Source organism: Nannobrachium achirus (genome assembly GCF_963921795.1).
Source record: "Nannobrachium achirus genome assembly, chromosome: 14".
In the NCBI taxonomy this organism is placed as follows: domain Eukaryota; kingdom Metazoa; phylum Chordata; class Actinopteri; order Myctophiformes; family Myctophidae; genus Nannobrachium; species Nannobrachium achirus.
The window spans coordinates 8,981,363-8,994,532 of NC_137821.1; the positions used below are offsets into that span (position 1 = coordinate 8,981,363).

Consider the following 13,170-nt stretch of genomic DNA (forward strand, 5'->3'; position numbering starts at 1 on the left):
CATCTGCCAAATGCCTAAATTGTTGGTTGCTTGCTGAAAATAGCTGATCTAAAAGCTCACAATGTAGACCTGCCTTTTTTATGAATTGAGAACAGAAGGACCCTAATGCCAATCTGGCTAGCCATCGTCAAAGAAAAGGGTGCCATGGTATTGGTCCGACATCCCATTAGTCAGACACTGTTGAATGCTAACCTGGTGAATTCTAACCCTAGCCCTAACCACTTGTCGGACTTATGGGCAGTCCCAAAGAAAAGGTCCTTTTCACTGCGGAGCACAGAAGTCTGTTCTCGAGAGATTACCCCAATGCAAACAATCCATAGTGCTTTCTTGTGGTCTAAATCCTTTTAGTAGACCTTGTATCTGAACTGCACTGTCCTGTACTTTTCCTTTGCGAACCTCTAAGTTTTAAATCAATCGGTCAACCAAACATAAAAAGGCTCGTCTTTTAGTTCTACTGGATCTCTTCTCCACTCTAGTCCCGGCCTATACATTTTAGTTTTTATTTGTCAACGAAATTGTCAATATATTTAGTCTTTAGTCATCATAGCTCATTTAGTTTTTATGTAGTTTGGCAGGTCATCATTTTATTCAACAAAATGAACTTTGGTTGTGAGTTTGTAGATCTGCATTTTTTTTAATTGGGTCAAAGTGAGGCATGATTGGCTCAAGTGCAAAATTGTTATTTTTGTAAATCCAGGGGTCTTCAACGTTTTCAGGCCAAGGACCCCTTAGTTGAGAGAGAGATGAAGCAGGGACCCCCACAACCTTTTCATAGATTCAACATAATTTCATTTTTTGACAGCAAAATCAGAGTATTTTGGATTCATGTCAATTTGTGTTTTCAGATATTTAACCACTTGAACCATCAATACTTAACTTGACCTTTCACTCTGTACTTGGTCTGCTCTTTTCCCCCACTCTACACCAAAGCTCTTTGCCAAAAGTAGATCTGCTATTTTTGGCTGAAGTTCTCAGAATAAGGACAATATGGTTCAAGTGGTTAATATAAAAAAAGAAGAAAAAAAGTTCCCATCATACACAGATTTGGAGGACCCCCTATAGTAACTCTGGAGACCCCCTAGGGGTCCCGGACCCCCTGTTGAAGACCCCTGCTCTAATCATAAAACTTGTAGGCTCTAGTTTGATTGCTTTTGACGCAGCAAAACCATCCCAGAGAAACCATGTCAAGTGTTTGTCATGTACATGTTTATTCTTAGCAACCATAATGTATTTTTTAGAAGATATAAAACAGTCAATTATGTTCCATCAACTCCTGCTTGGAAAAACAAAAAAACAAAACCAAAGAAACAGCTATCAACAAAGATGCGTTTTTTAGTTACAAAATAAAAAGTAGATTAAAACACCACTGTGAACATTACTGTAACTGTACTATAGTTGTCATTAGGATCCTGACCAAAATGTGACTTCATAACAAATAGCAACTGGAGGAACTTCTTTTTTTTTATAATTCAAAAAATACTCAAAAGAAATTTGCTATCCTCCTTTTTTTCTTTTTTTTCTTCCAACGATAAGCATAGCAACACATTTACTAAACAGAGGAAAACAAATAAAAGAGTGTGAAAGATGAAGAACGCAACGACAAAGACCAAGTAGACCAGTTAGCTTTTCTTTTGTCGCCATGGCGTGAAATTGACAGGCCATTGTTTGTAAAATGTCTCAAAAGAACGTCCTCCCTGTGTGAGGAAAAAAAGCCACATTTTTACACGAAAGGTCCATGTTGCCAAAGATACCAGAAAAAAAACAAAACCGAGGCGTCAAGTTGAAAATCTGCCATTATCGGAGACTGACAAAGTATATTTTCCGGTGAATCTTTCTATCCAAGCGATGTCTTGTTTATTTACTGAATCCGGTTGCAACGAATACACCGTCTTCACCAATGGTTATGAAATCATAAGCATTACGTATAAGAGTTGGCCTGCATTTCCCGCTCAGGAATGTTCACTTTCCTTCCATGTTCCCTGTTGAAACTATGTTTTTATATTGACTTTATACCGGTTACAAGAACAACAAGGTGATGTGGTGGTGGTGTGGTGGGACATAAGCCATGTTTCTGTCAGCAGTAAATATCTTGAAGAGAATAAACTGATCTACGAGTTCCAGTCTGGCTTCAGAGAGTCCCATTCCACAGACACATGCCTCATCTATTTGAATGATTACATCAAACGTGAAATTCACGATGGCAAATATTGTGGCATGGTCATGCTGGACCTCCAGAAGGCATTTGACACCGTCGATCATTCTATTCTGATCGAAAAACTCAAAGCTATTGGTCTTGATAGCACAGCAGTGAGATGGATGCACTCTTACTTGGTGGGGAGGGAACAGATGGTGGAAGTCAACGGAACCCTGTCCCCCCCCCTCCCAGTAAACTGTGGAGTACCTCAAGGGAGTATACTAGGACCACTGTTGTTCTTAATATACGTAAACGACATGTCATCTGCTTGTGACTGCAATCTGTTTCTGTTCGCGGATGACTCGGCTCTCCTAGTCTCAGGCAGAGACATTTTGCAGGTTGAAAAGGCCCTTAACTGTGAACTTAACAAGATCTGCACCTGGCTCAATGACAACAGACTCTCAATTCACCTAGGCAAAACTGAATGTATCCTCTTTGGATCTAGTCAGAAACTTAGCCTAGTTGAGAACTTCACAATTAAAGTAGGTGACACTGTGATAGAAAGAAAAAACCACATCTGCTACCTGGGTTGCATCCTGGAGGCTAACCTATCCAGTGAAAAAATGACCACCAAGGTAATCAATAAAGTCAATCAACGAATTCGCTTCCTGCAAAGAGTTGCCCCACTGATCAATATTAAATCCCGAAAGACACTAGGAGGTGCTCTTATTGGGCCCCTCATTGATTACGGAGTCCTTGTCTGGTATCGCGACGCCCCAGCTGCCTTAAAGCTAAAGCTCCAAACAGCCCAAAACAAACTAATTAGGGTTGTGCTTGGTCTCCCTCCTCTGACCCACCTTACCGAGCATCACCACGAAAGCGTGGGGTGGCTCAAAGTAGCTGACAGAGTACAGCATCTTGCAATGGGCCTGGTGTACAAGATACACTACACCTCCAAGATTCCCATGTACCTGACAAACTACTTCTTAAAGGTCAAGGATGTTCACGATCATAACACCAGAGGCAGCTCCACTAATCATCATCAGCGTAGATTTAACACTAAACAAGGCGCTAACTCGTTCTCCTGCTATACCATCAACATGTGGAACGCCCTTCCACAAGCCCTAAAGGAGAGCAAGTCCCTAGCCTCCTTCAAAATTGGTATGAAAAGTCACCTTCAGACAGCAGCTACCCGTGACTTGTAAATAGACTAAGCCCCCATGCTCCCCCCCCCCCCTTTTTCTTTGTATTCTGCCTTTTGTATTTGATGTTATGCTTTTGAAACTGATATTATCCTAGATAAAGTACTATGTTCTATCCGTCTGTCTTTCAATGTTATATGAGATACTTAAAGTGTGGTTCCTGTGGAAATAAGCCTCGGCTTTCTAGGATCTCCTTTTAGTTGACCTTGTACCAGTGATTTGTACTGTCATGAAACTGTACTTTTTTCTATTGCAAACTTCTAATAAATTCTTCAATCAATCAATCAAAAAGCAGCACTACAGTACCCATAAATACAGTAAAACAGCGCCCCCTCCAGGGTAGTATTAGCTACAAGAATGATACCTACACAAAGCTCAAGTTGTTGTATACAGGAATAAAAAACATTAAAAGTATCTGTTGTTTAGTCTTTGCATGTACATCTCAAAACAATAAAGTAGTGGTCACTCTTTATCATCTATCCTCTTCTGTGTCATAAAAGACACACTTAAACCAACTCTAATTATTTAAAAGAAAGGGGTAAAACTTGACCGTGCGTGACTCATGTCCCCCCCCAAATAATTTAAAAAAAAACGCAAGAAATTGTAAATCTACTAATTTATGTACGCAGCTGCTTTTAAAAAAGATCTACAGGTGGGTGAAATCTCCTTTCTCAATGCAAACTCCATTCATTTCGATTAAACTTTACCCAAAGGGCTCGCATTAACACAGACACCTGCCTATCAAAACAAGTACACCAATGTTTTCCTGCACAGTAAACAAAAGAAAAAGAAAAAAGGAAATCCTCTGTGTTAATTTATCTCAGAATGAGTACAACTAAGCATGTACTCTCCGAGTTAGGTCAACACTCAATTTAGAGTGAAAAGGTGTCCAGTTCTTCCTTTTAAGTTGGGCAGACTTAAACCACACATATTTCTCGTAGCCTTGGTGCATTTTTTTCGTTTTTGTTTTGGGGAGGCACTGAGCTCTGCAAGGGGTTTGGTTCGACCACGTGACCATCACCAACTGAGAGAGAGAGAGATAAGAGAAACGCAGGAGAGAGAGAGGAGAGAAAGGGTGGCAGGTCTTTTCAGAGAGGCAGGGGCGAATCATGGAATGGAAAGAACGAGAGAGACAAAAGAATAGACAGGGTTCCCACACATCTTTACCAATTAATTTTCCAAACTTTTCCCAGAATATTTAACCCGATTTCCAGGACTATATAACAATAATTCAGCTCAATAACGAGTCGCTTACTCCTATGTGCAATGCCCAAAGATGCCAGTGGTTCTCAACCTTTTCAGGCCGTGACCCCCGAAATAATCATGTGAACTGGGGACCCCGGCACCCTGACGAGCACTAAGAGTTGAGGAATTTTGTATAACACGGTTTTATTGTGAAAATAGCAGATCTACATGCTCACAACGCCTCGCCTCGCGTTGCGAGGCGTTGTGAGCATGTAGATCTGCTATCTTCACAATTTCTGCCTCTAATATTTGACAATTTGGCCAATGTTTAATTTGTCATTTCAGAGGTATTAACAAAATCAATAACCAAAGACAATGCATAGCTATTTTTTTCCAGGACCTTCCAGGATGCTTGATCAATACCAAAACTTTTCCAGTACTGGAAAAATCTTTTTCTAATTTCTAAATATTTCCAGGAATTTCATGACCGTGGGAACCCTGAATAGAGGTGACTGACAGACACATGTTGAGAAAAAATAAAACTTGATGTAAGAAGGCATGAGAAGAATAAAAAGAAAAGGAAAAATGCAACGACAGCTGAGGGGAGCGGACTCGTTTGACTGCGACAGAAAAAAATAAATACATTTCAAGGCGAATAATTGAGGGAGAGGTCCAGTTTTTCTGTAGGCCAGTCTCTCCAGTGAGTTCTTATAGTGGTTATGATTGACTTTTTTGTGATAAACTGAGTACAAAGGACCCCAACGGAAACAAGCCATAGGCTTTCTCGGTGTTCAAAATCCTCTTAGCAGACCTTGTATTGAACTGCACTTTTGTTTTGCAAACTAAGTATTCCATCAATCAATCAAAAACCGCATCCACTGGGAAGAAAAACACCATACAGGCTTTATTGAGGCAGATGTTCGGTGAGTGTTTGTCTCCATCTAGCTCTGGTCCATCGCGTCACCTCCCGGTGACGCTCTGACAGACCCGTCGGCAAATGAATAGACCGGGATTTCTCAGCCCCTACCAGCGCTAAACTTGAGTCAAAATAAACTAAACTACTTCACTAGTACTCACCAAACCAAAGGTAGTTTTGCGTTGTTGAAAGTCTATTCTCCGCGGTGGGAAACCTCTCAGCACCCCACCCACTCTGTAAAATACATTATTTTTGTCATGAAATAAAACGCACCCACCTCGAGCCACCCAGCGGCCACCGCAGACACAATGGTTCACAACCCGGAAATAAGCTGCGGTCGAGTTGGATGCGTTTTATTTCATGACAAAAATAATGTATTTTACAGAGTAGGTGGGGTGCTGAGGGGCTAACCACCGTGGAGAATAGACTTTCAACAACGCAAAACTACCTTTGGTTTGGTGAGTAGTGAAGTAGTTTAGTTTATTTTGACTCAAGTTGAGCGCTCGTAGGGGCTGAGAAATCCCGGTCTATTCATTTGCCGACGGGTCTGTCAGAGCGTCACTGGAGGTGACGCGATGGACCAGAGCTATGCGGGCTCCAGAGTGAATCACACCTCAGTTGACAACAGAACCACAACCACTTCATTGCCGTGTTACCAGAAAAAGAAACGTTATTTTAATTCTCATTTTTCAACAAAACCAACATCTTATTCACCAAGATCCTCGTTAAAACATGAACTTAACTGCAGTGAGTTCACTTCACTGTCGGCTCAATATATTCTACACACAACATATCGTTCGCTCTCGGGCAGAAACCTCTTATTGACATATTGTTGTAACTTAAGTTTTTTCGTAACTTTGTGGTTTTCTGTAAATTAACACGCTGCTTGGTCATACTACAGTGTCGCAAAAAGTATTAAAAGTAGATCTCAAGCTCAAAACCAGGTGCGAAACGACACTTTTTAACCCATTTAGGCCTACAATTATTAAATGCTTTAACCATTTTAAAATAGCAGATCTACAAGCTCACAGCGCTGCACCGAGTGCAGCGCTGCGAGCTTGTAGATCTGCTATCTTTTGAAAAATTGTGATTTTTGAATATATCTTTTTTAAAAGCAAAACATTTTTAACTGAAATATGTGCATCTGGGGGGTCCCTGGAACAACATATTTTGAGATGGGGGGTCCGTGGCCAAATACATTCTGTCATTCTGGGGGTCCTTGACATGAAAAAGTTTGAGAACAACTGTCTACAAACAACATTTATAGAATTGGGTAAAAAAAATATTTTAAGACAAATGTTCACGATTGCTCGCAGCTATTATTTTTTTTATAGTTAAAGCATAAAATAAAAGTGGTTAAGTGGTTCAACTCTAAAGTAACACAGATTTGCTTTCAGGTTGCACATCTGCCATTTTTGTATTTTGAATCCTGAAAAGTCATTAAGACGTTTCTACCCGACAGACGCGATATGCTGGAACCAAACTGAACATTAGGGTGCGGTCACACCCAACTTTGATTCTGCCCATGAGGCCGAGGAAGAAACAAAAACATAACAGTCCAACACCATTTAGGCATTCCATCTCTCAAGTGTTTTCCCAACCTGTGGACCATCTCCTCACGTGTCGCCCGTTTCTTGGCGTTTCTCTTGATTTCCCGGTAATTCTACTGGTACCAGCACTGACCGCAGCCTTCCTTCTGGGTTACGTTTGGTTAGGCCTAGAATTATTGAATGCTTTAACCAGTGAAAAATAGCAGATATACAAGCCCACAGCGCGGCACCGAGTGCCGCGCTGCGAGCTTGTAGATCTGCTATTTTTGAAAAAGGTTGTCAAATCTTTGAATATATGTTATTTTCAATGCGAACGTTTGTAACTCAAATTTTGCTTCTGGGTGGTCCCTGGAACTAGATATTTTGAGATGGGGGTCCGTGGCCAAATAAATATCATTTTGGAGGTCCTTCACATGAAAAGGTTTGAGAACCACGGACATAGTAGTCTCTCAAGAACAGACTAACTGAGCTCCTAGTTAAATGAAAAGGACCTTTTCTTTGACGATGGCTATAGCCAGATTGCTGACATAGAAACGTACTGTAGGTTTTTCAAAAAAACCTTAGAAGGATTCAAAAGACACTTATAGAATCAGGTCAAAATTCAAAATTTCAAGATTTTTTCAAAAATAGTAGATCTACAAGCTCGCAGCGCGGCACTCGGTGCCATGCTGTGAGCTTGTATATCTGCTATTTTTCAATAGTTAAAGCATAAAATAATGATACGCAATAATGTGTACCCATTCTGAATGGGTCAACCGTATTCAAGACTCACTCATTCCCATTGGCAGAAGAATCCAACCCTCATAAAAAAAAAGGCAGAATCAAAGTTTGGGCGTGACCGCTACCCTAAAAGGGTCTGAATGAAACTAAGACCCTTTTAGACTTTAGATATAAAAAAGAAAAAAGAGAATGAGAATAAACCCATGAACGTGTCGATAATAAACAACAACAACGGAACGAGAAGAAGAAGAAGAAACTGTCACAAAAAAGGGAGAAAAAACGAGAGAGAAGCAGCGAAAGAGGGAGGCAAAAAAACAAACCGAAGAAGAAGACGACGACGACGAAGCTCGTTATTGAATCCCCCGCCGAGGGATGTTAAAGTAGCACTAAGAACAAAACGTCTCTGGATGATGATGTCATGGGGATGGGGATGGGAGGGGAGGGGAGGGGGGGGGGGGGGTGTTTGGGGGGGCTTTGGGGGCGGGGCTGGACTGTTCCTTTTTTGTTTAGTTTTTTTTCTCAAAGTTCTTCGTTCCTTTTTCAGACGGTTTGATTTGCTCCCTTGTGTCCTTCAACTGTTATAATATCCTGTGTGTCCGTCTGTCCGTCCGTCCGTCCGTCCTTCACGACCACCCGTTCTTCTAAAAAGGCTGACAAAGATGATGAAGAAGGCTTCCCCCAAGGGAGGAGAGGAGAGGGGTGGAGCAGGTTAGGGTGGGAGGGGTCTTCGGGTTGGGATGGGGGTGAAGTTGCTCTTATAAGCGCTGACTTAGGGATCAGCAATCTCCCCCAAGCCTTTCCTTTCCTCTCCGACCCCCCACACAAAAATCCTTGGTTGGTAGGGGGGCTACGCACACACACATACACCCCACCCCACCCTCCCCTCTGGTCAGCGTCTGATGGGGGCAACTCCACCTTTTGCGCCCCTCTCCAAACCCCACCCGCACCGCCCCTCCCTCCCTCCCTTCCCCCCGGCCGGCTGCTCCTCTCCATGAGAGGGAGCGTTGGAGGCGGAGCTTGGCGCTGTGCGTGAGGTCACAGGGTGAGCTTGCAGTGACACAGTTCTTTGTACATCTGTCTCCTCAGCTTGGGCATGTCCAGCTGGCCGAAGCTGAACGGCTGGCCCAGCGCCAGACACTTGCAGTACTGGAGGAGGGGAAAGGGGAAAAAAAAGAACATGGCCATTGCATTAGGCACTGTTTCACATCATAGACACAGTTACCGTACAGCCAGTACATTAACCAGCAATAAGACTCCCTAATCGTGAGCTAAGCGGCCGTCAGGTCGCATGTATACACACACACAGCAAAAAGCAACCTCATGGTGGCACTAGAAGAGGGGCATGTGAGACATCAGGGAGTTTGTGGTTTGCCAGCCAAGGAGTGTGTGTGCAAAGTTTGGCATGGATAGGGGCAACGGTGCTGGAGATAAAAGTGACGTGACGGACAGACAGCCAGTGGAGGTTTTCATTAACAAACTGACCTTAACATTGGATCAGATACTTCACCCAGTCTTGCAACTACATCTATACACCTTTTTATAAATCAACAGCTTAAAGGAGTAGTTCACCCCCAAAATGACTTTTTTTCTATTGATTACTCATGCCATGGAGAGTAGAGTTCAATCATATTTTTTGGTTTTAGTCACATTCCTAAGACAAAAATTTGATTCGAGTAAATTTACCACCATTGATTCCAGATGGGGACCCGTTTCGAAACGGGTCCCCATCCGGAACGAATGGGGGTACATTTATTGTTATCACATTTTAGTCTTAGGAATGCGACAAAAAACTAAAAATATTATTGAACTCTAGTCTCCCTGGCATGAGTAATCAATAGAAAAAAAGTCATTTTGGGGGTGAACTACTCCTTTAAAGTACCATCTCAGGGCCTGACACTAACGGTTGGCAGACTGCCCGCGGCAAGTAAGAGAAAAGAAACAACATTCAGCCAAGAAGAGTTTGCTTTAAGGTTGCCCGACAAGCAAGTGCAACCTGTCTTCATTAAATATTACTGGCTATTCATTCCAAAGCTACAATATAATGCCACATTTTTACAACCAGCAGTTGCAATGATTCTGTTGCCACTCAGCAGTTATCCGATGGATTTAACATTAATTTGTTCTACAAGCGCACATTTTACCAATCATTTTGGTGGGCAGGACCTGTGGGCAAGTAGAACATGACTTGTAGTTGCCCGACAGGCAAGTGCCTCTGAAACGTTTTGTCTCGTTGTTTGCCATATAATAGATGATGCATGACGGATGCAAAGCATTGTGTGTTTGTAGATTGGCTATTTTCTGCTATTAATCTTCATTTTCTGTAGACTGGCATGTGTGATATGCTTCTGCAGGACACTTTGTAGTTAAATATCAGAGGGAACATGACTAGACAGAAACTCACCTGTAGGACAAAGGCCCCGCAGTCACTGTCATTGTTCTGACGACCCACATTCTAGAAGGAACACACACACACAAACACACACAAACATATATTAGATTTAGACATCAATTAAAGCAAAATAAAGTATGACCAAGTCCTAATGTGCGATAAAAAGGAGTCTCCCCAGAGTCCCCACACTAGCAGTTTCCTAAACAATTAAATTAACACAATATGTAAAATCATGATGTTTAGATAATATTGTTCCTACCAGATTGAGCATTTAACCTTTGCTTTTATGAAAAATCCAACACCATTAGGGTTTTTTTTGGAAGATGTTCTGCCTCTGAACTTATTGCTAGTTTGACCACTTTTATAATCAAAAATTGCTGATCTACAAGCTCTCAATGCTTAGCAGATGCATTGACAGCTTGTAGTTACCGGTAGGCTATTTTCACTGCAAAACATGATGCACAGTTTAACCCATTTAGAACGGGTACAGATTATTGTGTATTATTATTTTATGCTTTAACTATTGAAAAATAGCAGATATACAAGCTCACAGCACGGCACCGAGTGCCGCGCTGCGAGCTTGTAGATCTGCTATTTTTGAAAAATCGTGAAAATTAGAATTTTGACCCGATTCTATAAGTGTCTTTTGAATCCTAAGGTTTTTTTGGAAAAACCCTATGTTTCTATGTCAGCAATCTGGCCAGCCATCGTAGTCTGTTCTTGAGAGACTACTGTGTCAGTGGTTCTCAAACCTTTTCATTTGAAGGACACCCAAACTGTAATGTATTTGGCCACGGACCCCCATCTCAAAATATCTAGTTCCAGGGACCACTCAGAAGAAAATTTTGAGTTACAAACGTTTGCTTTAAAAATACATATTTTCAAAGACTTGAATACCAGTATCCAAATCTTCAAATTTTCACAACTTTTTCAAAAATAGCAGATCTACAAGCTCACAGCGCTGCACTCGGTGCCGCGCTGCGAGCTTGTATATCTGCTATTTTTCAATAGCTAAAGCATTCAATAATTCTAGGCCTAAATGGGTTTTAATCCATGTCAATTTCATGTCTTGTCAACGAGGGTAAAAATGTTGAAATAGCAAATACTCTCTTGTGAGATTGATATAATGTAACAGGTTCTTTATGTGTGTGTGTGTGTGTGTGTGTGTGTGTGTGTGTGTGTGTGTGTATGTGATACCATTTTAAAATAGCCTTTCCATCCGGTCAGAAAGTCTCTCTGGTCTTTCTTGATGGCCTCTGCTTGCAGATACTTGCGTATGTGCTGAAAAGGAGACAAAGAAACAAACACGTGATAATGGGAAAATAAAGCTGAGGCCACATAGTTGAAGGAGGAGCTTGTTTTACACTGGGGGTTGGGTAGTAGAAAAGAAAAGAAAAGGTTATTAAAAAGTGTGATTTTTATCAACTTTCAACCTGGTGTCCCGATTTTGGACATATCCTGATAGGATTGTGTGTGTTTTAAATTGCGTTGTTGTTTTCTTCTAAGTAAAATATTGTATATTGTTCACATCATCAGTGTATGGTTTAGGTAGGACTGGCGTGGTTGGGTATCGGAGCCCAACATATGAATTTCAGGGTTCCCACACATCTTTACAAATTAATTTCCAAAACTTTTCCCAAACATCCAGAATATTTAACCTGATTTCCAGGACTATATAACAATAATTCATCTCAATAATGAGTCGCTTACTCCTATGCGCAATGCCCAAAGACAGGTAGTGTATGCCAGTGGTTCTCAACCTTTTCAGGCTGTGACCCCCGAAATAATCATATTTGAAGAGAGTTGAGGAATTTGTTATAACACAGTTTTATTGTGAAAATAGCAGATCTACATGCTCACAAGCATGTAGATCTGCTATTTTCACAATTTCTGCCTCTAATATTTGACAATTTGGCCAATATTTAATTTGTCATTTCAGAGGTATTAGAAAGACAAAGCATATATATTTTTTCCAGGACCTTCCAGGAACCTTGATCAATTCCAAAACTTTTCCAGTACTGGAAAAATATTTTTCTAATTTCAAAATATTTCCAGGAATTTCATGACCGTGGGAACCCTGGAATTTGCATGTGAATCCTCTCTGCAGCTGCCCAGGTGAAGGCAGGTGACAGGCTGGGAGATGGGGGGAGGGGCTCATTGGGAGGGGTGTTGATGGGTCGTTGGTTGTGTGTGTGTGTGTGTGTGTGTGTGTGTGTGTGTGGGGGGGGGGGGGGGGGGGGGGGGGGGGGGGGGGGGGTTGGTAGTGATAGATCAGAGGGGGGAAGTTCCCATTGAACCAAAAGCAACCAACGATGACATTAAAGGGGTATTTCACTTTCAAAAAAACTTTTGGTAATTTTATCATCTAATCAGGCTTTTATGAACACCCTGAACAGTTTTTAATTAGCTTGATTCAATATATAGATATTTGATGTAAATGTTACCAGGCCCAGGGCCTCTCCCCACACACACCCATTGTAACTTCAAACTTCATTTTAACCATGATAGATTCATTAAAAACACACATTATTTTTTCAGTTGACTCATACTACCCTCCTAATATGTGAGCAGGCCGTGTTTTTTCGATAACATTTTTCATTTATTTTTTATAATTATTTTTTTGTATTTCATTTTTTCCATTTTTCCAAATAATTATTAAAAATAAATGAAAAAAGTTATCGAAAAAACACGGCCTGCTCACGTATTAGGAAGGTAAAATGAGTCTCCAGAAAAAAATAATGGGTGTTTTTAATGAATCTATAATGGTTAAAATGGAGTTTGAAGTTACAATGGGTTTGTATGTGGAGAGAAGCCCTACCACTGCTCCCTGTTGAAAGTGGAATACCCCTTTAACTCATGAAAAGTGTGTCTGTTCTTCCTCAGTTTCATTGGCACGGAAAATGTTTTGAGATGTTTAAAGAAAAAGAAAAGGATATTTGTGGAAAGAAAAATGGAATTGAAGTTATTTGAAAGTTTTGCACATTGTGACTTTCATATGCAATCTATAATAAAATAAAAACGTTACATAAGTTATTTGTGCTTTAATTTTTTTTGCTGAAATCCCCTCACCCCCA

General features: G+C 41.0%; 1 protein-coding gene across 1 annotated transcript in view; it reads right to left on the minus strand.

The window, feature by feature from the left end:
• Window positions 1–8,687: 8,687 nt before the first annotated feature.
• LOC308298196 (uncharacterized protein) overlaps window positions 8,688–13,170 on the minus strand; it is a 39,172-nt gene continuing 34,689 nt past the window's right edge. The window contains exons 12-14 of the mRNA XM_080741751.1: window positions 11,294–11,377; window positions 10,109–10,159; window positions 8,688–8,853 (exon numbers count right to left, since the gene is read on the minus strand). Of these exons, the coding sequence (XP_080597877.1) occupies window positions 8,743–8,853; window positions 10,109–10,159; window positions 11,294–11,377 (246 nt within the window). The 3' untranslated portion in view covers window positions 8,688–8,742. The remainder of the gene's footprint in view (window positions 8,854–10,108; window positions 10,160–11,293; window positions 11,378–13,170) is intronic.